At 38.8% G+C, this 27,892-nt stretch overlaps 1 protein-coding gene across 9 annotated transcripts in view; it reads right to left on the reverse strand.

Moving 5' to 3' along the window:
* Positions 1-1,191: 1,191 nt before the first annotated feature.
* LOC102301009 (membrane-associated phosphatidylinositol transfer protein 2) overlaps positions 1,192-27,892 on the reverse strand; it is a 65,755-nt gene continuing 39,054 nt past the window's right edge. For 8 of the 9 annotated variants that reach the window (XM_042228723.1, XM_005946288.3, XM_042228722.1 and 5 more), the window contains 22 exons: positions 24,051-24,389; positions 23,764-23,859; positions 22,645-22,749; positions 21,754-21,812; positions 21,095-21,185; positions 20,137-20,290; positions 19,863-20,052; positions 19,648-19,767; positions 18,073-18,284; positions 17,814-17,989; positions 15,225-15,395; positions 14,964-15,104; positions 13,880-14,041; positions 13,507-13,776; positions 11,842-11,990; positions 11,472-11,588; positions 10,144-10,260; positions 9,892-10,040; positions 9,656-9,805; positions 8,687-8,870; positions 8,472-8,600; positions 1,192-8,252 (listed from right to left, as the gene is read on the reverse strand). In XM_042228723.1, coding sequence (XP_042084657.1) covers positions 7,884-8,252; positions 8,472-8,600; positions 8,687-8,870; positions 9,656-9,805; positions 9,892-10,040; positions 10,144-10,260; positions 11,472-11,588; positions 11,842-11,990; positions 13,507-13,776; positions 13,880-14,041; positions 14,964-15,104; positions 15,225-15,395; positions 17,814-17,989; positions 18,073-18,284; positions 19,648-19,767; positions 19,863-20,052; positions 20,137-20,290; positions 21,095-21,185; positions 21,754-21,812; positions 22,645-22,749; positions 23,764-23,859; positions 24,051-24,389 — 3,650 coding nt within the window. In that variant the 3' untranslated portion in view covers positions 1,192-7,883. The remainder of the gene's footprint in view (positions 8,253-8,471; positions 8,601-8,686; positions 8,871-9,655; positions 9,806-9,891; positions 10,041-10,143; positions 10,261-11,471; positions 11,589-11,841; positions 11,991-13,506; positions 13,777-13,879; positions 14,042-14,963; positions 15,105-15,224; positions 15,396-17,813; positions 17,990-18,072; positions 18,285-19,647; positions 19,768-19,862; positions 20,053-20,136; positions 20,291-21,094; positions 21,186-21,753; positions 21,813-22,644; positions 22,750-23,763; positions 23,860-24,050; positions 24,390-27,892) is intronic. The other variant, XM_042228725.1, reaches the window with a different exon arrangement.

Consider the following 27,892-nt stretch of genomic DNA (forward strand, 5'->3'; position numbering starts at 1 on the left):
CAAAAATGACTGGAAAGTGGCTAGAAATCCCAGTGTTGCTAGTTTCCCTGACACTAGCAACACTGGGATGTGGTTTTCCATGAGAGAAAACCAAATCAAGTGTGTGACCTTTAGAGTGGGTTGGAGCATTTACCCACTGAGTAAGATTAAAAGAGCTAAAACAAGAAAGTCTTTGGCAAGCCTATCGTCTTTACAACAGATATAAATGCTAAAATCACCAACAATAAGAAGACGGTTATAATTTAAGCAAATAGATCCTAAAAAGTCAGCAAAATCATTGATAAAAGTCCACAACACAAAGAGCCAGGGGGGGACCAGCAAGTTCCAATAGTTGTGCTTCGAAGCTAGCAAACATAGGTGGGGACAGCTGCCGTATCCGGAATTTATTCCTAAAGACCACCGCAAGTCCTCCACCCCTGTTCATCAACAACCTAACATTTAATAATGCCCTCCGGGCCGAAGACGCCAGGTCGAGGTTAGAGGTACATCTCAGGCCTAGATTAATTGTAAGCCTAGATTAATTTTATTAGTATTTATTATCAAAATGACTGCTGTAAACTCAGTTTTATTGCAGTTGAGCTACATGAAGTTCAAGACCTGTGCTTTGTATGTGTGTAACTTGATACCACATCTGTTTTCTAGTAACCAGCAGTGGGCCTCTGGTTACAAAAAGAACTTGCATAGAAGTCCAAAGTCACTTGGCTCCTTTGATGTGTATCCTCAGTAAATACTTTTCTTGATGATTTCAGGTCTCAGTTGCTAGTTTCAAGTCTTATTGAATACAACGTGTTTATTTTGTTCTTTATGGACCCATTAGAGGCGGAGAAAGCAGAGTACACATTTGGATGAGCCAAACTTGTGATTGACTAGTCGCTACTTTACAAGCCTTGCAGTGTCTGCTCCATAGCTGATTAGTTGTTCTGGAACAAAAAAAACCTCAGAGTTGCCGATTGCAGGGTTAACAAACTCAAAGTTAGACCCAGATCTACCTCTCACTCGGTGCTTCCTATTTCTAAATACCAAGACATCAGTGCTTGAAACACTGTGCTTCAGGCATCACAGTGGGATCTCACTCCTCAGCTGGTAGTAAGTCCCGGATTTATACTTTTTTTTTTTTTTTTTTAGGCATTCCACATAATTGTATGTAAACGTTTAAGACTAGGCTAAAAAGAACACACAAACACATGGTAATTTATCATCCAATTATATTTATTCCACAGTACAGAGGATAATGGTGAGTGCTGAACACATACTGTATGAACAAGGACACATCTGTACCTACTGAAAATGTGAGTCTAAATCACTTGGAAAAGTAATTCTGGTGTCCCTAATTAAGTACATGTGGCATCTTAGTTACTGGCTGTCGGTGTCATGGATCAAAGAATCAGTTAAAACATATAAAATGGGTAATGACAATCTATGCAACAGCTAACATGGCGCAGAGAAGTACTATTTTATGCCACCCTTTCCTAGCAAATATAAGCAGTATATAAACATTTAACGATGCAATAATGTAACTGTAAGCAGATACAAAGTGTTTGTCTATTCCTGGAATTATAAAAAAAAAAAAACTAAAACAAATGGAAATCACACATAAAGCAAGAATTAATGATGCCGTAATGGTTGCAGGGCAATTAAAATTGCTACAAATATAATAAATCAATGTGTAGAGCTACATTTTAATGTGTTATAAACCATTAAGTGTTTATAGTGGTGCTTATAAAAACTAGATGATGTTAAAATAAATTTTGTGCATGTGACTCTAATCCCATACTATGCATATATTGAAAGTGTATATTAATTATTGCCACTATACACTTTGTCACGGTCCTACAGCATCTGCGGCATTATATTTCAGATGTGTACATACAAAATATGATATGGTGCTAAAGCTGGACATCAATAAATTGTCAGTCAAACTTTCTAATAAGGAGCCTTTTCTAAAAGATTTATTCATTTAAAGATATTAATCAAAACCGACTTTTATTTGGCAGCTTTGTTTCACTTATAATGGCTTTTAAAAACATTTGTAATCCTATTATAAATACTAAATAGTCATCAATTAAGAACTTTAATCAGTAGGCATGCTTTCCTTTTACATGGCTGTACGTCTTCAGTACAATACATACATGTTTCAGGTATGAGTTTACAGAAGTCATTACAAATACTTTTATTAGCTTTAGAAAATGTAGGAAGGTTTTAAACACATGAATTTTCAATAAGTGCCAAATAATTAGTTTGCTAAAATGCTGTTCATAGAAGCAACAGCGGGTGCTAACATTTTTCACAGTGTCAGCATTAAAGCTAAACTGAGCAGTCATCTCATAGACTGAAATGAAAAGTGGTCTCTTTGGACTAACATGTCCAGTGACTTATTCAGCATACAATAATGTTTACCCTTTCACAAAGGGTGTGTTATTAGAAAGTGAAACCACAAACTAATAATGCACTTTTTAAAACTAAAGATGTAGGTCTCTATATTTAATCATTCTTATCCCAAAGTGGCAATAATTGTGATTACAGGAAATATATTCTGCTGTTTGTTTTTGTTTTTATATGTAAGTGTTCAGTTTAATTGTAAGGACATAGTGGAGAAGAGTTCATTTATTATTCTTACCAGTGTAGGTTATGTAATTTTAAGTCGGATTAGACAAAATGCAACAGTTTGTTAAATATTGTTTTCTGTTAAGGGCTTTTACTTTTCCATGCACCTACTGCTGCCTGAGAAAAATGTCTCGAGTTATATTGCAAAGGTTTTGTAAAATACTCCAGCTTGAAAAATAGGTACAATAGTCCTATAAAACATACTTGACTGTTGTAAGAGACAGCAGATGTCTACAGCAGCTCAAATACAAACAGTTTTCACATGGTGTGAAAAAGCTGCACGTGGTGTATGGACGTGTATGCTTTCAGACTGCATGTAGATTGTATTATGGTAGATTGTGCCCCTGCTGTGATGTGAAGAATAATATTGCACTGGTAGGAACATAAAAGCTTCCTGTGTTGGTCCATAGCCTCAATGACTGCCAAAATGACAAATAAAATGCTACATATTTCCGTTATAGTTCACCTGAAATTTCCAGAGTAACGCCATGAACCTTAAATAAATAAATAAACCTCGACCCTATATTTCCTACATATATATCTTTACAGTATGTACAGTGACACATCCTTGGCTCCTGAACAGTGTCAGAATCCAGACGGACAGACATTCAACTCAGCAGCCAAAATGGCCAAATGGGAAAAAGTGTTCTCCAGGACTTCTTTCAGTCTAGCATATTGTCCAAGGTTTTGGCAGCACGCTCAGACTCTGTTCTACAAGGTCAAAACATTTTGCCCATTTTTTTTTCACATGCAACATTCAATTTAATATTATGTAGTCAGCAAATCAAAATCCAATCAAAGCATTAAGACGTTTGCTCTCAGTACACACTTCCCCTTCTTACGAAAGGCTGGATACAGTATTCATCAGAGGTTTTCAAACTATGACAACCTCCCATCTGTGTCAGGTGGATTGTACAGGTGCACAGAGGTGTTTGAGAGCAACAGGAAGCACTAGTTGTCTTTTTTGGCCCTTTAATTTCCAAGTTAAAAATGAGTGGATCTATGTGATATATGTATCTTTAGATTCAATGGGCCATAGACTTTCAGAAGACATTGCTATATCCAGTACCCATGACTAATAAGCAGACAGTTCTTCATGGGTACAGTGCAAACAGGAAGAGCTAATAGCTAAGACAATTGCTAAAATGCTTTTAATGGGGCCAAAATCTTAAAAAAGAAAAAAGAAAAAAAAAGTTTTCTTTTGTTTTTTAAAGAAAAGAAACAAAAATAAGAAAAACTCCTAATCCTCTAGCTATAGTCTGTGCTTCTCAGATATCAGCATGTAGTCAAGTCACAAAGCTAATTACATTCCTTTAAAAATCAGTCACCATTGTTCTAAATGATTTTCTGGATTCCTCAATGAGTCTTCTAAGTATCTGGGTTAACCAACAACAACAAAAAAGCCTTTTCTACTCAGTAAAAAGAAGATTTTAAACTTGAAATCTTTCTCATTTTGCACCTCTGAAACCAAATGAAAACAAAGACAGCAGTAGATAGTAGGAAAATTAGGAAATGGATTTGAAGAGACACCTCTTGCAGTGTGGTGGCACAGTAGTAGAGCAGTAAGTACTGTTGCTTCACAACTAGAAGATCCTGTTTGTCCATTTAAGGTGTCCCTGCCCAAAACCCCCCTTTCTTCTGACTGCCCAACTGCTGGAAGCTTGCTGAGGAGCAGTACTGATTATCTGAGAGTTATATCCTCCTGAGAACCAGCCCATTCATTTATGTGTCCTCTGTAATGGACATCTGTTTTTGACTTATTTGAGCTAACCTACATATATGACATTCTGGGATTTCCATTGATATTTCATGGGTTTTGTTTTTTATCTCCAAAGAGGAAGGAAATCACAAAAAAGTTCAATAGAAAGATTGTTTTTTCCTCGCTTCTCAGGGGGATATTTCTGGGTGTGTTGTGTATGTAGCCAATAGCACAAAGAAATCAGGTTTCTGTATGTCATGTTATTGTAAGATAACATAACATAAGAAGGAAAAGTGCGCTTTTAAAGGTAAACTTCAGGAGTCTACATTAGATTGCACTAATTTTTAAAGAATTACAGTTACTGTAGTTCCAAAGCTTTGAGAATAATCATCCACCAAACAGAAAAATATGCCTGTTAAGAGAACACAGCGTGTGGGCATGGATATGCATCAGGGGGGGAGCACAATATCAGACTTTGAAAACTCCTGGTCTAAAGACTTCTGTAGAGTTCCTTGTTAACTATTTGGCACATATACGTACATCATTTTCATATTGTGGCCAAATGTACAGACGTATGCATACCAGCACATATATCATATCCTGACATAAATAAAAAATGTCATGCACTACAGAGGTGTTCGAATGCAGCAACATAAGATGGTAACTACAGTATATTCCACTGTAAACTAGTGCAAAAAAGGATAATGAGGTTACGCCGTTGATTAACTACAGTATTAGAGAATGATTTTGGCTTTTGTGGTGGGTTCAAGACGGTCTGGATCACACAGACTGGAAACAGATGCACTCTTGTGTAGTGTGGAAACTGGGCATGTGAAATAACAGCATAGTAAAATGAGGGTGACAAGCAGTGCGGCTGCTCCATACATCCATACACGAAGGCTTAAAGGACAGATTCACAATTTTTCATGCTTCAGAAATAGCCAGATGCTCATCTGAACACTGAAACTGTTGTAGTTATAATTATTTAAGTCTATACCAAGCATCCATATGTAGAACTACGTATCATTTGTTTAGACTTAGACTTCCAGTTCATGCAAAAACACATTAGAATTTATGCTTGTTATTACTATTATAAATATTCTTTTGAAAATTTGGCTTAAAAGATTAAAGTAAATGATTTCCAAGGTTTTAAATTTCATCTTTGTGTCAGGTCAAGTCAAATTATTACAGGGTGTGTATAAAAATGAATGACTTTAAAAACTAGCTATATTAAAACAATTCTATTGCAATATAAGAAGGGTTGATTTTAAAAATCGAGTATATGGCCTTTTTTGAATTATCTTCATAAACACTTTTTTAAAAAACTTTTTTAGCTCTTATTGACTGAATTTGAATCATTTTAAAGGTATACATTAAAAGGTCTTGTCATTCAGTTTTGTGCAGCCCTTAGTAGAACACCCTGAACACAACAATTTTTCGAGAGATGTTGTTTAGTTGTTAACATTTGCCAAAAATAAGCATAGTGGATTCTGTCCACTATCACCTAAACTGGAAGCACATTGTGTAGGGTATGTCTTCATGGCTAGTTTTACTGTTTCAGTGTTCACACAGGCACCTGACTTTTTTATTTATCATACCTGTAATTGTTTTTACCTATTATTTAAAGAGTGACATTTATGCCTGCTATGTGCCCATAGTTTTTGTTTTTTTTGGATTTGGGTCAGAGATGTGAGGTGGCTTCATCTTCTTTAAAGGGAAAGAGAGGCCAATGGGACTCATCTCCCATACTTCACACACACTGATAATTCAGTCATTTCAACATTCGAGCTGAATCACTTCGGCTCATTCTTTAGTCCATTTGGTACAAATACTGAAACATCTTTGTGAGTGAAAGCTCTCCCTTCCAGTTCAGTCTGAAATGAAACAGGCTCCAGGTCCAGCCTGCATTATATCCTATGAGAAAAAAGAGCAAATACTCAGGAAACACCACAAAAGTGTCTCCCAGCAGCAGCAACTATGGGAAACAAAACACCACCAGCAGGTGGATCTGAGGTATTGCAAGCAGATGAATATATATATAGATATATATATATATAAATAAAGGGATAGTTGCTGTGGACTGTACAGAGTCTCAGTTGTTGCTTTAATGCTGCATGCCCTGTTTTTCTGCTTTCCGTCTCCTCTGCAAAGAAAGTGTCTTGTGGGATATTAAGGCCTTGGATGGCCCAGAGGCCACACGGAAACAGAAAATACTACAGAGTTTCACACAGGGTGGAATGAAAACTGAATGGCCGACCTGCTATCAGTATGTTTTAAGAAGCATGAACAGGACTGATCTGTGACTAAGACGACAAGTACTTTCCTCTGTGATACAGTGTATTTCACAAATCCAGCCCTTATTGTTCAAAGGATCAATTCATCCAAAATACACATTTCTTTATTCATATCTTTTGGTATCTAAAAATAGAAAATTTAGAGATTCTTTTAAAATCTCTGCCAGCACAATACCATGAAGGTAATTCGTTTGTGGTCCATTACACTTAACTCAATGCTAGCATTCTCATGCTATCATTTCTCCAGTAACAATGCTGCAAGCTTTTTTTCTAATCTAGTTTAGCTTGTTAGCATGGTGATTTTAGGTGGTAACAAAGAGAGTTTGGACCCTGGCAGACTCTCAGGTACATTTTCATGACAGAAAATACTTCCACCTACATTTACATCATCTTAATGTTTAGATACTTCTGGACAAATAAAACCAAAAAGTACCAGCCAGATAAATAGGGTGGAGTAAAATGGAATTGGAGAATCCTTTATGAAGCCAGCTGACAGGCTGTTGGTAAGAAATGGGAAGAGAGTAACTAAAGCATCTAACCTAACAACCTTCTGGATGGATTTTGTTTACACTAACATGCTGTGACTAGTTAAAATAGCTACTAATATGAGCTCTTTTGGTAGAGTTTGGATGAACAGGTCCTTTACAGTAAGGTCTCCATTTGGTCTCTCCTTACTTTTTGTTAGATTTGCTTTTCTGTTTTTGCATCATGAGGGTTTTCTATACTTATTGCCAGTCACTGCTGTGTTCCAAAACAGTGGAAAAGAAACTCAAGTGTAAATCACTGGCCCATTGCCACGGTTGCCAAACGAACTTAGCCTCAATCCCATGGTTGACTGTCTGAAGATCAATCTGGCTCTGCAGTTTGTCCTGAGCTCATGAGTGTAAATGTTTATGTTGTTTGGAAAGGAGAAGGGAGGGTTTCCCGTTAGACGAGATTAGTTTAAGGCTTACAATTTCTTTTTTTAATCCTTCCTTTGTCATTTTTTTAAATAGTGGTATATCCTATAAAAGTATTACTGTAAAAGAGTCATGCTACAGAACTGTTTTGTTCTCTAGATCCCACTTGGCCTGATTAGTCCACTCCTCCTGGACAGATCCCTACTTATCGCTCCTTCCTAATCTCTATTAATTATGGGTTATTTATGCTGAACCATCTGTGTATTCCTTCCACAACCCCATCATCCACACACTCCCATCTTTTCTTCACCTTTCTATCTTTTATCTTAGTCCAGAGATCATAGTGGCTCGGCCAGGGTCCTTTATACCAAAGCTTTTATTTAAACATTACTTGGGGCCATGTAAGCCTACACTGCCCTCCTTGGTGCTGCTGCTGCGCCCCCAGCACCCCGCAGCTATACTCATACTCCTCTGTGCTGCTGCTGTGACCCCTCTATCACGCTCCACTTCACACTGGCTGAGCGTGCGCTCAGTCCGGCCGGGCTGGCTGGGTGAGCATGACCCCGACCCTCCAGGCTGCTGAGAGGAGATGGTGCGAAAGATGTGGTTCCGTTTCCGGAGGAAGTCTCCTCCAGCTGTGCCCAGAGCAAAGCTGCCCTTCCGGAGGACCATACGGGTACTGGCGGTCTTGGCAGGGCGAGACCTTTGGTTGTACTCCAGCTGAGATAGGTGGGAAGCATAGCCATCCAGGATGAACTGGAACAGATTAACAGTCAATTAAACTGGGTTTACTCAGCATCAATGCACAGACAGAAGGTCCCCTGACAGACCCTAAACACTCAGCGATTAATCATGTAAAATATTCATGGCCTAATTAGTTCACAATGAAACTATTTTACAACTGTACACCCACTCAGATAAAATAGTTTCATTGTGAACTAATTCATAATGTACCACAATTATTTACTATCAGACCTGGCACTGGTGCTGCATTTTCTTCGTGGGCCTTCCCACTATGTAGATATGAGATGGAGGCAGGCCAATAGAAGTGTACACTGATATGTCCTTGGTGGAGCCATAGGCAGCAAATATCCTCATGTTGGCCTAATCAAATACAAAGAGTTTAAACTTTTAGACATTGGAAGGATTTTGCTGCATTGCTATTCCAGACTCTCCCTGACCTCACTTACCTCGTTGATGAGGGTTTTGAGGAAGTTGGCCTTGTGTCGGAGAGGGTCATGTACCAGGCCGTCGCAGAATGAGACGATGCCATTAGGGAAGTTATGCTGGGAGAGCCAGGCAACAACACGCTGCTTCTGCATGTCAGGACGACCTGTGACATACACTATCAGATAGCCCAAGTCCTGCCAGTACCTGCAAACAATAAAGAATAAAAATCCTGAGAAGGAGTCACGTTTGGATTAGCTGACTTCCATGCTAAAAGGGAGTGATATGTTGTTCAGAAAATCAATATTCTGCCATTACTTCACATAAATATTCCCAAGATGCAGCACATGTAAAAACTACAAATACCAGGCGGGTAGTATTTATTCTCAATAGTTTAGAAGAAAACTATAAAATAACATATATGGAATTAAAAATGTGTGAAAGAAAATGTGTTTTTCAATTTTACATTTTTCAAAACTTTCACCTTTGGCTGTAACAGTAATGTGTAAGCTCCACACAACAATTAGTCCTGCAAGTACCTGAGCTGAGAGAGTGGAGAACCCCAGCCTCAGTACCTTTGTCCATGCAGCAAGTAGACCATGTGTTTGTGGTCATTTATCCATTTATGCCTTCACTGTGGAGAGGAATGTTTTGCATTGTGTGATGTTTTTGACCTAGAGAAGCAATTCTTGTGTTGCTTCTTCTATCTTACTAACATACAAAAGGGGCAGACTTTAGACCAGATTCAAATGTGAGATATGTGGCTCCATGTGAGATGCAGAGAAAGTGAACTGCTCATATCTGCATATGCATTTTCCACCATGAAGTATGGAGAACAAGTTGCCAAGACAACATTCCACAACAATCTGTTTTGGTCTTTGCCACAGAGTTTTTGTTTGTGTCCACAACTTTGATTTGTACTATCTAGACGTTTTACACTATATATTACTGCAGAGTAGTATTCCTACCAAGCATGCTGGTGTTCTCCTTACCTTACCACATCCACAGCTCCTGCTCGAACCTTAGGGTCACTCCCCATTATTGAGACGCTGGCAGCAAATGACCCGTCAATGCTGAATACAACAAACTCTGTTCCTCGTGGTACAATAGTAAGATAGCTGTCTGCAAATGTGTGGTCGCCCCTATTAGAGAAACAGCGAGTGGTAAATATGATGAAATTCATACATGTATGCGTCTCTCCTTGTGAAATAACTACAACTCAGCATACCTGACCACCATTTTGACAGGATATACCCCGATACCCAGCCTCTTGCTCTCTGGAATTACATAAGAGACACGTCCACTGTTGTTAGTGAGCTCCGTGTCAAAGTACACCCACTCTCCAGAGGGAGGCTGGGTCATGATGTGAATGTCAATCTGCAAGAAAAAGAAAAAAAAAAACAAAAACAAAACATGGCTTGAATACAAACCATCTCTTTTTTTGTTGTTGTTCCTAACAGCCAAACATGTCAGTCATTACCTTTTCTCCAGTTAGTGTGACCATGTCCAGAGGACCATACATGAAACGTCCCGTCAGTGTCTGCACTCCATCCTCTGTGAACACGGCGTCATTCACGCGATGATTAGCTGTCACATTCTGAGAAGCAACCAAAACAGGAAATCAGTTTCTTTCTTTTTTTTCTTTTTTTTTTTCAAATCTCTTTATTTGGTTTTCCAGTGTTCTTTATCATAAAGGCAACTAAGATTCAAATATAAATGATTACATATATACAACAGAAATTAAACAAAATCAAAACAAAACAAAACAAGAAAAAAAAAAGGCGGAAATCAGTTTCAATTCTCTAAAGTCTCTCTTGAGACTTCTCTTACTGTTTTTGCTGCCAAAATGAGATGACGAGAACTTGACTGAAATGTTAATCAGCTCATTAGAGGTGCTTTTTTCCTAAATTGTTTGCCCTGTGAAATGCCTCTTTGGCACCTTTGGGACTACCGTATCGTCTTCAAGGACTTTTTGGACACCTTTTTTTCCAGAATAACTGAAATCCTCTACTTATGTCTTGCTGCTTATATCTTATGCAGGGCTATGGGCTATTCTATTCTATTCTATTCTATTCTATTCTATTCTATTCTATTAAATGTTTAGAGAGGAAATATTTTCTTAGTAGATATGCTAGTAACTAACAGATATCTGAAGTATGAAAATCAAAAAACGTGCTTAATCTTTAACAATAACTTATACACAGCCTTGTCAAAAGAAAGCAATGATAATCTAATATTTAGTTGGAACAAATTTAGCTTGGCATTATTTCAAATGTTTTATGCTTAGCATGTAAGTGGGGTTAAGTTAATCGGGTAGGTTAATTAAAGTTGGATGTGAACTAGATGTGAACTAGATGTGAACGTGAACAGTATGACAATGGCTGCCTGTCTCTCAGTGTCAGCCCTGTGACAGGCCGGCGATCTGTTCTCGGGGTTTCCTGGCTCTCGCCTTATGGTAGCTAGGATAGGCTCCCCCCATAACCCTTAATTGGACAAGCAGAAGAAAATGGATAAATGGATGGCTCTAGTATGTGTGACATGACATTTTCTGATGATAAATTAGTCTTTTAGGGAACGATGTTGAGGTCTCCAAAGTTTGGATCATTAGAAACTCAGATTTTCTTTGTAAATTTGCCTTTGTGTCATTTTTTGCTGCTGCTGAAATACTTCTAAAGCCAAACCTATGCCCTCCGAAAATATAACAGAGATACTTTATGGATGTTTAAGTCAAAAATCTCTCTTTTGTATCCACATCTTAAAAGTTCAGCATTGCCTCTGTCAGGTGGAGATACCATAAAGACCTCTTACCCGAATTTTAACATGAGTCCTCTTTCGAAGCCACTTCTCCCGAGGTTTTGAAGGAGTAAATTCAGACACTTCTTTACCATCCAGCTCCAAAATACCAGAATTCTCATGTCTCATTACCTGCAACAGGAAATGAAATTAACATTAATCAGAAGAATGAAAATGCTGTGTATGAATGTCTATGATGTAGATTCTGTTCTCTTTAATGTTTATGGGGAAAAAAAGAAATGTAGAAAGCAATTTTCTGTAAAGGAATGGAGTCTTATATTTAATTTTAAAAAAGCAATGACTGAGATTATCATCCCTGGAACTATGCAACTTAAAACACTTTAGTAATTACAAATCAAAGAAATAAAATCAATTGAAAGAGAACCTGTCGGAGTATAAATGAGACAACGTCCGTCGATTCCCAGTAGGAGGCATGGAAAAGATGAGGCAGAGCCACGGTTGGAAATGCTGTCAGGGCATCAGGACAGTAAAGAGCATAGTCCATCCTCTTACTGCCCCACCACCGAGAGGCAACTACAGCAGTGAGGGGAAAAACAGACAGTCAGAACATCCACTGTGCTGATTTTAGTTAGTGTTTTTCACTGAAGGTTTGACTAAGAGGCACTAGGGCTAGGTTAAAACTGGACAGTGGTGAGTAGTAGAAAGGTTTGAAGTGCACACTGTTCCCTCTCTTTTTTTCTTGTAATGCAGTGGTTCCCAACCTTTTTGACTGATATATCCCCAAAGCCCTCAAATATCCCTCCACCGATACCACAGTGTGTTCCAAACATGATGCCAATGAATGCTATTTTAAACTCTACGATATTTTAAAAGACACGTGTGATTAACTGTAGTGAAGCAATTCGTCCATTCTTTGTGTTGCAAATGTAAAAAAATGTTTGTTGTTACTGTTTAGGGCGATCGCGGCTCAAGAGTTGGCAGTTCATCTTGCAATCTGAAGGTTGCCGGTTCGAGACCCGGCTCAGACAGTCTCGGTCGTTGTGTCCTTGGGCAAGACACTTCACCCACCTACTGGTGATGGCCAGAGGGGCCGATGGCGCGATATGGCAGCCTCGCTTCTGCCAGTCTGCCCCAGGGCAGTGTATGAATGTGAGAGTGAATGAATAGTGGAATTGTAAAGCGCTTTGAGGGTCTCGAAAAGCGCTATATGAATGCAATCCATTATTATTATCCACGACTTGTATTTGTCCACTGTTTTATCTATGAACTGTTAATATCCCTAAACTGCAATATATGACTTGGATACAGCAATTTATTTGATATGATGAATTTAGTTAGCGCTTATAGAAATAAATTAGTACACATCAATTTTTACTACTATTTGGGCTGTTTTATTTTCCCACATAAATGGGATCTCTTACGCTCATTTTTATCTCCACAGATTTATTTGTAGCCACTACTAGTGTATCCATGATTCATAATGCTAAAGCATCTGAATTTACTTAAACAAAGTGTTTAACTTCCTTCACGCTTTGTTTGAGATAACTTTCTTTTGACTGGCTGCATCTCGCAACCAGAAGGTGTGATCAACAGGTGGGTGGGGCTTCTGCGTGCCTGAGATGATCACATTAGCAATATCTGCTCTCAGTGATGTCATATAGATGTAGCAGCAAGGGGAAAGTCTTTAGAGCAATCTGAAGCTTTAGGCTCACAGGGATCACTTACACATATAGTACACTGACCTTCTTATTTAAAACTTAGACCATGTTTAATATCAAAATCCATCGTGTCATAAAACATCAGTATATATTTTTTGAGATTTTTCTGCCAACACCAAAAGTAGCTACTGAGGTACAAGTAAGTCTGAATGGGAATCACCACCAGGACAAGAAAACAGCGGTTCTCAAGGAATTAAGTTCAGAAAGGCTCACAAGAAGGATTATGGACCTCCAGTGTAATTACTGTAACTACTTGGGAGTACTATCTGAGAGAAAGGAAGAAGCCAGAGGAGGAAGGAAAAAACATAGGGAATGAATACAGATTGTAGCATCCTTCCCTCAAGGTCCTCTTACTACAGCTCCCAGGGTACCTTTCTCTATGTTCTTCAGCACCCTGGGCGACGGGGGTGCCGAGCTGATGTCAGACGTAACATCAGTGAGGTCAGAGGTCATGTCAGAAGTCATGTCAGAGCTAACGTCCGAGCCGTGCTCGGACTCCACACCGTTGGATCTCGGAAAAACCTGACGAATTTTCTTGCGCAACTGAGGCGGTGTGCTCCGAGAGGCAAATCTATGGTAGGGTAGATGCAGCTGTGACAGCAGACTGGGCCTTTTAGTGTGGCTCACTTCACATTTGCTTGCTAAGAGGATGTTTGGAGGGAGGAAATGAGAATGTCAACATGTAAACTTCCAGCTTCTGGACCAAAAATTAGGTCAGAGACACAATGTCAGAGGTCAGCTTACTCGTAGCGATGTTGGAGGCGGTGTAAGAGTCAGCTAAGCCTGACACCTGGCTGGCTATGCTGGCCTCACTGGCTCTACGGGTGCAGCGAAGGTGAGGAATCCCTGGTGATGTTGATGATGGATGCTGACCATCAACAAGAGTATGCGAGTGAAGGGTATCCACTGCGAATAAAGAGGAGTTATAGTCATATTCTTTATTCACATATGATCAATTATTTCTATGATTATGAATAATTCAAACACCAATATAAAATAATGATATTTTTAATCACTCATGCAAGGAGAAACAAGTTGTAAATACAACATGTTACCTTTTGAGTTTTAACCATTTGATAAATTTAAGTCTCACTTATTTAAGTCTCATTTAACTCTGTTTTTGGTTTCCTCCAGATATCTTCCTGCTTAGCTACTGCATGTTCCACTATTTTTACCCAATAGTCAAAGAACTCTGTTTGCTATTTGCTGCTGAGCAGTTAGTGTAAAATCGCTTTTTAGTGCTTAATTTGTCTGAGAAGAGACAGGAGTCTGAAGTGGCAGAATAATTAGAGTCATTAGAGTGAACCAAAATGATAAAACTGCAACCAGCTCGCTAATCAAATAATAGAACCTCAAAATGAATTCAGTGGGTAAGTACAGGTTTACCCGCAGCAGATGGCTGTTTGGTTCTAGTTTGGTTCTGTTGGATATTTCTTCCTGTTAAAATGCATTTTTTTTCTCCCCACTGTCAATAGGTGCTTACTCATAAAAGGTTGTATGATTGTTGGGGTTTTCTCAATATTATTTTAGGGGTTTACCTTACTCTGCAACTTCCCTGTTGGCAAAACAGGTGTTTTGAACCCCACAAACAAAAAAAGCAACTGAGCCATAACTAATGTTAGGGAAATCTGTTGATGTTTATGAAAGAGCCATAAACATCAACAGATGAACCAGCCAATATACTGGAATATTGTATTTTTTAATCACCAAATATCAGTAATGGTCTTAAAAAATCCTATATTGTTAGAAGCTCTAGTTTCAACCAAATCCAGACCACATTAGAAAAAAAAATAACAGGTTAAAGGAGATAAAGAGAACAAATACACACTCTCTGTGTTGCTCTGGGAGGTCTGCCAGTTGAGGACAGGCACAGGGATGCAGGTCTCACTGACAGTGCTTTCCTGGTTGCGATGTGATGCTGTACTGCCAGACTCTATCAGAAGCTGGGGGTTACTTTGCACAGTTTCAACTAAGCCAGACAAGGGGTAAAAAAAAAGTCAACAACTTGTATTACATAAAGTTCTGCAGCAAAATGTCTCAGGAAGGGTGCCTTTCTTTTTTGTCTGTGTTTGCGTGTGTGTCAACTCACCCAAGAGAGCCGAATGTCCATCACCCAGAGGAAAGCGCTGATAGCGGGAGACGCTACAGGGAGGCAGCAGGTAGAACCTCTTGTCTAGGAGAGGCTCAAGACGAGAGGCGGAGGGGTCAGCTGGATGAAACATGTTGTAAACCTGCTGGCAGGCTGGACGCAGCACCGACACTAGAGCAGGAAACACAGCAAGAAGTTTTAAATAAACAGACTGGTGTGACTAGTAACACGGGACACTGTGTATACAAACTATAACTTTAGATAGTAGGCTGGAAAATACATTACAGTTTTACTTGATGCAGTTCTCACATCATCGATGTAATTCTCTCCACTCCTTTTGGAGATCATTTATCTGAATTTCATTAGTGGGACCACACCTTGAAGCACACCCTTTCTCAAAAATGAGAAGCTGTTTGTTCTTGTTTTTGTGCCTTACCCTGTCTCCTTTTTTCAATTAATTCATTTCTCATTAGTACATTGGGATCTTTCCAGTCTGGGATTCGCCACCAGTCCCCTCTGAGGCCCTGAGGCCTTCCACAAACCACAGCCTCAATTCATGCTCGAGTCATCAGCCATTATCTACTATCTACTGCTGTAAAACCTAAATGAGGATGTGGTCCCGGCTAGTGAAATGCAGTTCTTAACTCTGTAACACACTTCCCCACTAACTTGAGAATTTGTTATTGTATTTGCACACACTGCTATTGTTTCTACCCATTAGCACCACACACATTTTGTTATTATCTTGAAGCACTTCTCGTCTGAATCTCATAACTAATCAAAACACTTTCCGTAACACTGCCCGGTATTGCATTATTGTTTTTAATGAAATCCCTTCAAACTTCTTTCAAAGTCTGTATGAAAGACTAAGGCCAGTCACACACTGTCAGTGGAAGAACAGTTTTCCTCGATCGTTTTGGTGCAATTCTCCCATCAGAAAAGTCACTGTCACTACTAAATTTGGATGAGCAGCTGACAAATCTGCAACAACTCTGCTCGGAAACTTGTACTAACAAGGTGTACTTAATAAAGTGCTCAGTGAGTTTGTACAGTATGTATAGTATACACATGTGTGTAATTGGCAGTGCCATGACATTCACCTGTAACACAAGATTGTGAGTATTTATTTCTATTTGTTTCAACTAAACTTCTTCTGACAACGTGTTTCTATTTGCTTTTACCCAAAGGACAATTTCACTGCTAACACCGAGAGTGTGTGAGTGGATTTGCTCTTTCATACATGTTTGAAAAAAGTTCAAAGTAGCTTGATTGAAAACACTAATGCCGTGCTGGGCAGTATTCAAGAAAGTGACAGATGTAGAGTTCTGACTAAGAATTATATTGGTTCGATCACTGGCTTCTCACGGTCCTTGAGCTCTCTAATGCATCCATCACAATATGAATGTGTGTTTATGTTAGATAGAAAGCACATATACAGAAAAAAGTGCATGTGTGTATGAGGCAAGTTTTTGGTGCTCAGGTAGAGTAGAAGCACTATATAAGAACCAGTATATTTTAGTACTAAATTATAAGTAGAAACAATAGCTGATGTGAGAATTGCACCAAAGCGATTGATAAAAACTGCAATAGGACTGTCATCTTTATATAAAGCTTGACAACTACTTTGCTGATGTAAACTTTCCACTGGTCTTGGTCTGACTACACCATAGACTCTCTAGTGTTTGTCACAGTGTCTACAAACAACAGCAATAAAAAACTATGCCCATATGAAAAATAAAAGAAAATGTGTATAACCACTTAGAATTCCAAACAATCAATGTTTATATCCCATCATAATCACTTTGTTTTTCACTTAAACTACTGTAGTATGTCCTGTTTGAAATCATACCTTTATCCATATGAATCTTTGATTCATTAAGCTACTAGGTGGTATAAGCTTTGTTTATATTTAATCCTATGTCTTATGCCCTAATTTGATGTGTGATTGTACTGTCATATTTCAAGAGTATGGAGGATACTGTATTTTTGTGGCATGTTATTTAGGTGATAGATAAGAATATCCTCACCAGTGGTAATTCCAGGACATTTTCAAGGCAAGCAGCACAAAAATATTTGACTCTTTATGTATTTTATCAGTATAAGAGACCGATAAAACTGCATCTACCAACAACTTATTTTCATAATATTGAACGTTTTAAAGTTATTCCGATATTACTTTGGAAAACCATGAGAAATAAATGGCTGTGTAAACAAAGAAATGAAACTAAACATCCGACAGCAACTGTAATGATTTCCTTTTTTTTTTTTTTTTTAAAGTCCACATGTTAAGCCAACAGCTGCAGGTCAGTAATCTGTTTCTTTAAAACCTCAAAGGACACAGTGCAGTCAGACTTGTGGCTGTGTAAGCACTTCTATCACATATTTCTCTTTTTCAGCCTTTGAGATCAAAAGCATGACTTCTAACCTCTGACACCTGCCTCCCAGCTGCTGGAGACATGCATTTCACACAGGAAGAAACACAAAGTGCTACAAATAACCACTTCCTGCTTTGACCTGTGACGAACATCAAATTAGACCAACAGCAAAATAAATGATAGGAGCATAAAAAGGGAGAAAATCCTTCCCCACCATCCAGAGTGGGCACCACAGTCTTCCTCAGTGCAAGCACGAGCCCGAGTGGAGAGCCGAACAGGAAGAAGTCAGTCACTTCAAATTCGAACTTCCCCAGAGATCCTCCCTCCAACATGGTGCTGTTGCTGGAACGCCGGGATCCAGCCTCTCTGTGGAGAACGCTGGCGTGAAGGCTGCCCAGAAAGAAACAAAATATAACACATTAGAAGAAATCTTTGAAGGATTCGTGGCATTTGTTTTAAGTTCTGTGTCTCACCTAGAGAGGAAGGCTTGGTGGTGTTTGATGGTGTCCAGCTCGTACGTGGAGGAGTCGCTGCGTTTGCGTGGAAGCTGCTTCTTGGGGTCGTCAGGCCCAGAGCAGTGAGGGATGTCAATGTTGCTGCGGCTGAGATGGCGGCTTCCTTCGAGGGATGGCGAGGAAGAAGAGACACTGTTTATGACGATACCAGGAGAAAGAAGTTCTGTGTCCTGAGAGAGAGGGATGAAAGAGGATACTGTCAAATGTGTGATTGAAATTATTCCCACAAGTCTTTAGTTTTTTTGGAATGACTTAGGTGTTTGTAATAGCCTTATAGTTTTATGGATAGCACTCTCAAACTGTAGGTTAGTTTGTCAGGACTATACTCACTATAATTTGGCAACTATCAGGTGAATGGTAATAAAAATTTGCACCAACAGTCATAGTCTTGAGATGCCTCAGAAAAAGAAATATCCAGAGTCTTTGTCTAGCATAAATGAGACCAGCAGAAAAACATGTTACCATAGTGAGCTGCACCTGCAATGTGAAGCCCATTTATTTTTAAGTTGCTGATTGTTTATGTTTTAGAAAATTAAGGATGGTTTAGCTTTTACAGTTGCTATTTTGCAACAAGTTACAAGATCATTGCACTTGAAAGACAACTACAAGATTTTGCTTTAACTTCACCTGTACGGATATCAAAAATTGCCTCAGTACCCTTTAAATGTGACATAAGATCTGTGATAACTCTTTACCTTTTCTTCATGCAAGGCTGAAATTGTATGAATTGTAATTTTAACTGGGTTTATGACCAGAACATGCACCTCCAAAACTGATGTCATACATCACTGCATTACTTCCACTTTGTATGTATTACCTACTAATAGATGTAATACATTAGAATATGCTAAACTAGGCTGCTCTAGTTTAGCATTCAGTTCCAGGCACCGCTGTGCCACACTGTGTATTGTCTTGCAGACCCACTAGCATGGCTTCAGAGTCTTGTTACATCTAATGTACACATTTTTTTCATATATTTCCCCCCAAGGTTCACACATTTAGCACACTGTACTGCATTTGACAACATATCGCTTACAGTAAAAACAGAATAAGTCACACCATTGCACACTCATGGACATACACAAATGAAAATTGTCAGACAAGTTCATATAAAGCAAGGATGGAGTTGAATGCAAGAATGCAATGCATTGAACATGTTGGCTAGTTTTCCACGTATTTTGGCATAGCTAAACACAGCTTCTGGTATCAACAATGGACTGTATATAAAAGATGGATGTAGCCACTGTTACATTACATTGTCTTTAGCTAAGCATTTTAGCCATCGGCATCTGAGCTACTGAACCTAAAAATAACTAAGAAGGAGTGAAGCTGACCGATAAACCGAGAGACACTGAACAGTCCTTCTTGACACCAGTGGGGACCATAATGTACATCGGCAGGTTTTGTTTTTTTAAGACTTTTTAAGACTTCAGCATTAGTTTCCTTTTTTAGACCCAAAAGCTACATCCATCCTTTATATATGGTCTACGGTATCAACAGCTTGGTATGTCATCAGAGAATTGAAGTTGATACCTGGACACTAATGGCACTGCCCCGTCTGCTGCTGTTTTGGCTTTCTGATACCGTCACAGAACTGCTGCACAGCGCATCAAAGCCCAGAATACCCCCAACACAGTCCCCAATAACACACACCTGTATTATAAAGCAAAGCACAAAAACATGAGTATGCACACTAAATCAGCGTTATCTGTACAAGCAGTGCCAATCCAAAAAAACAGAAACCCAACCTGGCCATTGAAAGAAGCTCCTTCCAAAGATCTGATGAAGTCGCTGTACACCTGATTGGCTCGTAAGATGACGGTTGCCACGGCATCTTGGTACTGTGGTGCAGAAGTAGCCAGAAGAGGAAGCGCAGCCAGCGGAATGTGGTCCTGACTGCTGGATAGACAGCTCTCATCGTAGCTGTAGGGGCTAAGACTGCAGAGCAGAGAGAAGTGGCTTTATGTCTATAATCAGCTTGCACGTGTATGACAGCATGTTATTAAAATGCTGCTTGCTCACTTGGACACAAGCGAGAATGCTTCGACACACACAGCAGGACAGGGTACCATTCGAATGGCAATGCGGCCCAGTGCTGAAGGGTAATGGACCCTCATCACAGCCTCAAAAGCTCCACTTAGCGTGTTTACATCTCCCTGTTTGCTGCTCTGTTCTCCTTCAAGAAAAGCAAAGGCTCATTATTAATCATTGCCATGAAACACAATCATAAGGTCTAGCACATTTGTTTGAAAATTAAAAGACTTACTGGACTGCATAAATGAACATCTCCTATACCGATTGTGTTATTGGTAGGGGCTCGTTCATTTAAATAAATATATACATATAACATATATAACACTTTCCTAGTCTTAGCTAATCATAACTAGCCACTATAATTTTGTTTTAATTCACTTTTCACATGTTGTTTGTTTTAACTATTTGACCTAGCTAAAAACGAACTGCTTTTCATTAGTTAGTTGTTTTTGTTTTCTTTAAAATTACATATTTTATAGTGTAAAAGTATTTCCTGTAAATATCCTGGTAGATAATTGTTGTTATTTTTTCTATGACTGTATGAAATGTATCTAGCCATTAATGTCTTTGCGCTTAGATTATTTCATTTGAAAACTTTATAAGGCTTTAAGAGATCCTATCACCTGGTATTTAGTATGAAAAAAAATCATTTTTCAATCTTTTCTATCCTTGATCAAATTTAATAATGGTTGAATTTTTTTGATAATAAATTAATTTCCTTTTTTCTTCTAATTATTATTATTTTGATGTAAATGATATTTTTATCACAGAAAAATGAAAACTTAACTATGCTAATTTTAGCTTTAAGAATGTATTCTTATTATTTTCACTCTTGTACTAAACAATCAGTTAATCCAAAAATAGTCTATAATGTAATCTATAATGAACTTAGTAGTTAGTTGGATTGTGGGAAGAATTTTGAAGGTTTGACTTAGGTTTTCTGTACCAGAGCCAGTGTCCAGTATGTTGCCTCCATGCAGGACCAAAATAAGGACATGAATTTTGGAAGGCTGTACACACTGCTGAGATGAACAATCCTGCAGGTAAGAGAAACAGGAAAAAAGCAGGAAAATAAAGGTGGGCTGATAGGGATAGAGGCAAAAGGGAGTAAAGGAAAACACTGCAAGCAGTACTTAAAAGGACAAGGACATTATGACATGCAAGAGGAGGAACTGGGAACTGGACCTTCAATTGCAAAGATTCAATTAGTTATCTGTAAAAACAAAAAAAAAAAGAAAAAGCAAGAAAACACAACATTTTGTGCTTAAATGAGCTATGACTTCAAAATAATCAAATAAAGTCTAAACACTTTGCTCTAGAGAAGACCAGTGGTGAGCTAGCTACATTTACATTTCATTTTGAAGAGAAAAAAGAAACCCTAACCAGGTTTTCCCCTTTTAAGGACACAACACTGGACAAGAGGAGGAAAAATCTTAAACGTCACTCCTGAAGTTAAATTCTAGGGTCAAGTTTTATTTTGGATTCTAGTTTCACTTCACTGGCGTTATAATGTAGAAGGAACAGTACCATCTACAAGCCCTTTAATTATAGGTGTCGGTGTAAGAAAGACAGGAATTAAATGCAAGAACACTGAAAAAATGGCACCTCTATCTGTGTCTCCACATTGACGGCATACTCCCCGACCGACTCCTGGTACAAGGTTTCTGTGAAAACAAATTATGGACTTCATCACTGATGACAGAAGAGATGGCCTAAACTATAAATTCTGAGTCCTGTAGTCCTCAGGATACACTGGGCTTCATTTACAAACAGAGTAAACTGTGGCACTGTTCACTCTGCGGGGTGAGAAAAATGAGAAAAACAAATACATAAAACATGATGGCAATGGTCGAGGGATTCAAAATGTTTGTAGCCCACCAACCAGTGGGTGATGTCATGGTGACTATGTCCATCTTCGATATACAGTCTGAGTTCACAAAAAGTGCATAGACATAAATCTTAAACTGTGTGTGTCCATAAGCTTTCCATTTGGATGTTTGCCCAGTAATTGCCGTCAGTCTGATGTAACTGCTGTCATGCTGGTCACGTAGGCTTGTCTTCCTTCTTTTTTCTGGTCTTTTTTTCTTTTTCTTCCTTCTTTTTTTCCTAGTTTTCTTGGCATGGACTTAAATGTCAAACCTTTCTTATTCTTAAGTGACCCACAGTCCCTATCTCAGGGGAAAAACATCCAACTCCTGGTTACCCCTTTGTCACTTCACAGGAAACACTTCTGTGCCTCATCCACATGGAACACTAATGTTTCAGTTCTTCACTTTTGAAATCTTTTTGATTTGTGCTTTAGTAGGCATGCTTCTCATTGAGAATAACACCTTTCAATACAAGATAATTTTCCTTAATGCACACAAGATGATAAGAACAAAATTGGTAGGTGCATCTCTTTCATGACTTTATGTATATCAGTAAATGAAGCCCATTGTTTTCTTGTTTTGTTTTGGTACACAAAAGCATAAGATTAAGAGTGAGGCAGTCACTTACCTTGTCCTTCATCCACTTCTATTGTTTCTATTTTGTCCATCAGATCATTTGAGCTCCACTTGGTGATTTCCTTGGAAAACATGTCTTCATTATCAGAAAAGTCCTCTGCAAGATACACAGAGGGATTTTAATATAATGGAGACACTTCTCTGATCTGATCAAAGCAGTCAGCCTCATAACACAGATTAAATAACCTAAATTACATCAAAGGTGACTCCTGTTTATACACTCTTTGAAAAATCAGTCTGTCTATTATGGTTCTCTAAAGGCTGGTTCCCCTGAAGCCTCCTCAAAGTCTCCAGAGGTCTTTTTTAAAGATGTGCCTGCAAAGTCCTCACACCCAGTACTGAGCAAAATGTAGGCACTTTTGTTTGCATTCACATTCACTAGGCAGGACCTTCAGAGAGGCATGTGAAGGTTTCTGAATTTACCCCCTAACCCTCCAGGTTTATGGGTACGGTTAGGGATGGAATTGATTTTAGCAACATGGTAAATACACAAGTTTTTCCAGAAACTAGAAGGCGATCGATCTAATGCGATCACATTCATTTGAGAATTACATTTTTTCTCATAAAAAATGTGTTTGGATACTCCAGAAACACAAAAACAGGTGTACCTAATAAAGTGACCGTGTATATGGCATTAGTGCGCAGTAACAAGCTGTTGGTACAAATTATTATACCTTTTTCTCAGAAATCACACATTGCTAATAAATTCATTCTAAAAACTAATATAATAAGCAAGTTAAGACATTTAAAAATTAATTTGTGAGACTCTGTCTGGCAGAATAATTTCTCTGGCTTCAACTTTAATAACATTCATTAATTAACATTTCAGCATTCATTCTTAAGGATAAATACCCACAGGGATAAACGAGAACATTAAAAGAAGCAAGCAGGATTAACAACCTTGAGTTTCTCCATTGTTAATATTTATCATCCCAAAGACACACAGATATGAAAACACATCAATTCATCTTTCAAGATAATGTCAAAATACTAAATTGAATCTGTGGGAACTGCTGAAATGCAAAAATCTTTCTTGTGCATGGGTACAATACTGAATAAATTCATTGGCTCGTGAGCTGTTTATAATGTGTTTTATTCTGCTGATCTTTACCATGAGCATCAAAGAACTCATCATCTGTGCTGTCCTCAGAGTCCCGGGCAATGCTCTGCATCCTCCACTCTGAAATGCTCTGATGAGATGGACTTCCTGTACAAACAAAGATTAACATTGGTGTATTACAGCGTTACCTAAAATTATGGCATGACCAATATTTTAAATAAGTACTTGCACTCACGTCAACAGTCACACTGTAATTCAAAGTATATCAATACAAATATTGTACCACAGACTGTGGTAAAAGCCAGTGAAACACACAAAAATCAGAAGGACATCCTCACCTCCTCGCTTTGATGACCTGTTGGAGGATCTAGAGGATGTTGACCATTGTTTTGTGAGCTCCCCTCTTGTCTCAAGTGAATCTCCAAGCTTCCCTCCTGCTCCTTCTGCCTCTGCAGTCGAGCCCACTGTCTCTGCTCCCTGCTCCTGCTCTTGGCTAATGAAGGAGTTGTTGGCTTCTATTCCCCCTCCTTCATTCAGGCTGTATTGGGCCATCTTCTTTGCTAAGGCCAGCTGGGTCTCCAGCTCCAGCTGCCTGATGTCCTCGATAGTCAGGCCATACCACTCGTCCTGCCAGCACCACGCCTGGCGGTGGGCTCGAACCATGACTTTACGAAGGCCTGCAGGAACAGCAACCAAAATTTAGCGCTAATGAATTATTTTAAGGGCTCAAATCTACAAAAGTGGATTAGCTTACTATCCGTATCATTAAAAATCCAATTTACTTTCTTCAGGTATTTACGATTCTCTGTCAGTTATTTGTTATAGGTTTGTCTTGTGTCTTCATCTTGATTTAGTTGATTTTTTTTTTTTACTGCTTTTTTGAAATATAAGTGATCTTTACTCATCTTTTTTGGAAAGAGAGCAGTGATGGCGAACAAGAACAGTTAGGTGATGACTGTATAATTAACCAGTCAGTTGAAACTCACCATAAAGTGTTTTATCGCCACTCATATCATTATGACAGTCACGTTTTTCAATTTATACATGTGCATAAATTTAAAAACTCAACAGCCATATCTTTTTAAACTGTGCCTAACAGTTGTTTGAGTTGCATAATATGCTTAACTTTCTTCATCCTTATTTTGAGTGTGTATACATGGAGTTAAATTGCTTTTGACAGACCAATCCTGGCCTCTGTTTTTTTTTTTTCAGTTTTCATTTATATAAACAGAAGTCAGGATTGGTGTGTCAAAAGCAATTTAACTCCATGTATACACACTCAGAATAAGGATGAAAAAAGTTGAGCATATTATGCAACTCAAACACCTGTTAGGCACAGTTTAAAAAGGCCATGTGTCTTGGAGCTGGTGTGTGATACTATTCATGAATCAGGGGAGATGCAGATGAAGACCCTGTGAATATTTTAGGGCGGAAGCCCAGTAAACAAGTGCAGATAACATTAGCATAAACATAAAGTTCAGTGAAAGGCTGAAACGGGAGAGTCACAGAGGAAAATCACATTTTGTGATTGAAGATGTGTTGATTGGACCACTGAGTGAGAATATCATGAAGATAGAGCAGCCGCTGCTTCGCTAGTCTGGAAGTAAAATGCTGTGAGGCAGCATCCTGAGGGCCGTGAAAGTGTATAAACAGTCTTAGATCACAGCAATAAAACAGAAACACACCAACACAGGCAGGAAATTAATCCAGCCTGCTCTGTTATCTCGACAAGCCAGAAACCTCTCTCTGCTCCTGCCTCTCTGACACTTTCTACACCAGGTATCGTTTGCATTTTTATTAGTTTTTCTTTGACACTTCCTTCTATTTTAACTTGGTTCATTCACATATATGTTTTTACTATTTCTTTTCCATATGGGAAGTGTTTGTTGTTTTGCTCTCTCTGCTCTCTTCGCCTTGCTCTCTCTCTCTTGCCTGTCTGCCTGGGCGGGGCTCAGATTGGGCTCCCGCCCTTGGCCTACGCACCTGCAGCTGATCACCGGTGATTTGCAGTTGATCTCTGGCTCTTCTTAAGGCAGGGGCTCTGAGCTACTTGTCGCTGGAATATTGAGTAACTCTCGTTAGTATTGCCTGTCTCTATAGTGATTCTGTTGTTCCCGTGCTTGCCTTGGCTTAATCCTCATCTCTGTAAATAGGTTTATCTGGATCTGCCCTCATTCGTGACCCCTGGACCCCGTGCGTGAGAGTGGAGCTGCTTGTGTGGAGATTGTGTGGACAAGGAGTGGAGCGAGTATGAAGGCGTGTGTTTCCCTAACCTGTTGACCCCCGGGACCCTGGTGTTTCCCCCCCTTCACGTATATATAGCGCACCAGTGTGATTAATAAAGAACTGTTTGAAGCGTGCTTTCTCAGTCTGCGCCTGAGTCCGTTCCACCGCCGTGACACAGACTACATTTTGTTTTTGACTTTCTGACTTGTGTTGTTGTGAGGCTTGTCTTTTGTGTCAGCTCTTCTACGTCCTCCTCACGTGATTAGCTGCATACTGTGTATATCTAAGTGCCTGGTCTGTGTGTATTTCTGTTAGGTTGAAATTGTTAAATGTTGTCATTGTGTTACTTAAATTTGTAAATCTTGGTTCAAACTGTATGATTAAAGACATGTATTATAGGGACACATCCTATGTGAGGGTTCTGTTTTCTTATTTAGTAAACTTCCTGCCTTTATGACCCTTTTGGTGAGCAGGAGGTCACACAAACACAGACACACACACTCACGTGCACATGAATACACATACACAGACACACTTACATACACATACACACTCAATGCCTTAGGGTTTATGATGCACCATAGGCGGGTTTTACAATGGGTGTTTGTGTAAACTGTGTGTCACAGAAATAAAAGGCTACTGTGGGGTGATGGTTCTTGAAAGTGGTCTGACACCGAGGGCAGAAGGGCTGCTCTGAGATCCTTCCCTTGCTATAGCATGTGAAAAACCGGTTAAGCTGTTCATCTTGCTTCGTTAACGGGAATAAGTCTCTAAATCAGCGGGCCTGTGGAAGCGCAGACCCAACAATTTCCTTTTCCTCTATCAGATTACCTTAATAGGTCTGTGAAGTCTATGAGGTCTATACACAGCCCACCAGAGCTCGGCTTTCTTTGTGTTAGCTGGGTTAAAAGAAATCCTCAAAACTCTGTCAGAGATAATGTGTCTCACAAGTAATTGGTGTATCACACCAGCGGTCATCACTTTCTTTCCTAAACCAGGCTTTTTGCTTCATATTCTGTGCATGCTCACATAAAAGGGACATTTCACGAGTCATATAACTCCTCTTCCACACAAAATGATCTCCTTTTTCATGTCACCTGCCCCAGTCAGAGATGTTAATAAAGGAAAATAATTCAACAGTGACATAAAAAGACTATAAAAAACATAGCAGTAAAATGCTAAATTAACTCAAGTATAACTCAAGTTTATTATTTTAACATTGAGTAAATTTTTGATCCTGCTGTTTATTCCTATCGTGAGAGCTGAATACTTTAAATGTCAAAGTTTACTGTCTCATAGTCTAATGAAGGAGAAGTGGAAATTGTTTTAGTTTGTCAGCAAATCAAAGTGAAAGTAATGTTATTGATTGAACAGGTGTTCCCAGCCTGTGTTCTGTGTTCTAGTAGCTGCAATTTCAGCAGTGTGAAAGCAACTTGGAGCAGACTAGAATTAAGTTTATTACAATAAAGACATTTATGCTTTTTCTGCATCAACAACTAACTACGTGCAAATTCTAGAGATATTACAATGCACAGTTTGTACTGCTCTTTACCGATGGGTTTCATTTGCAATGTTAGTAAAGCTTAAGAACTTGCACATATAAAACATAGTCACCCAACACTCGAAAGATGCTCTAAATAAAAAAAATTATAGATTTGATTTAGTTAAAAGATTTAATAAAAATAAAGATTATGTGTTCGGCATAAATTACCATGATGATTTAGCCAGGTAAAAAACAGCCATTGAAAACTTAGATTATAAACTCGACATATCTTGCCAACCTAGCCAGAATCCTCTGGTTTGTTATGCAATTTGTTATATGAATAGATTAACTACCTATGTACCAAATCTTGAATTAACAAATAAAATTTGAATTTTTATCTGTTCTTCCAAGTTGTGCATTTCAGTCCTCTTTAGGATGTCACAGTTTGCAGGATTATTGAACACTGGGATT

Source organism: Haplochromis burtoni, unplaced genomic scaffold, assembly GCF_018398535.1.
Source record: "Haplochromis burtoni strain Fernald_Lab_line unplaced genomic scaffold, NCSU_Asbu1 Contig_344, whole genome shotgun sequence".
Taxonomy (NCBI): domain Eukaryota; kingdom Metazoa; phylum Chordata; class Actinopteri; order Cichliformes; family Cichlidae; genus Haplochromis; species Haplochromis burtoni.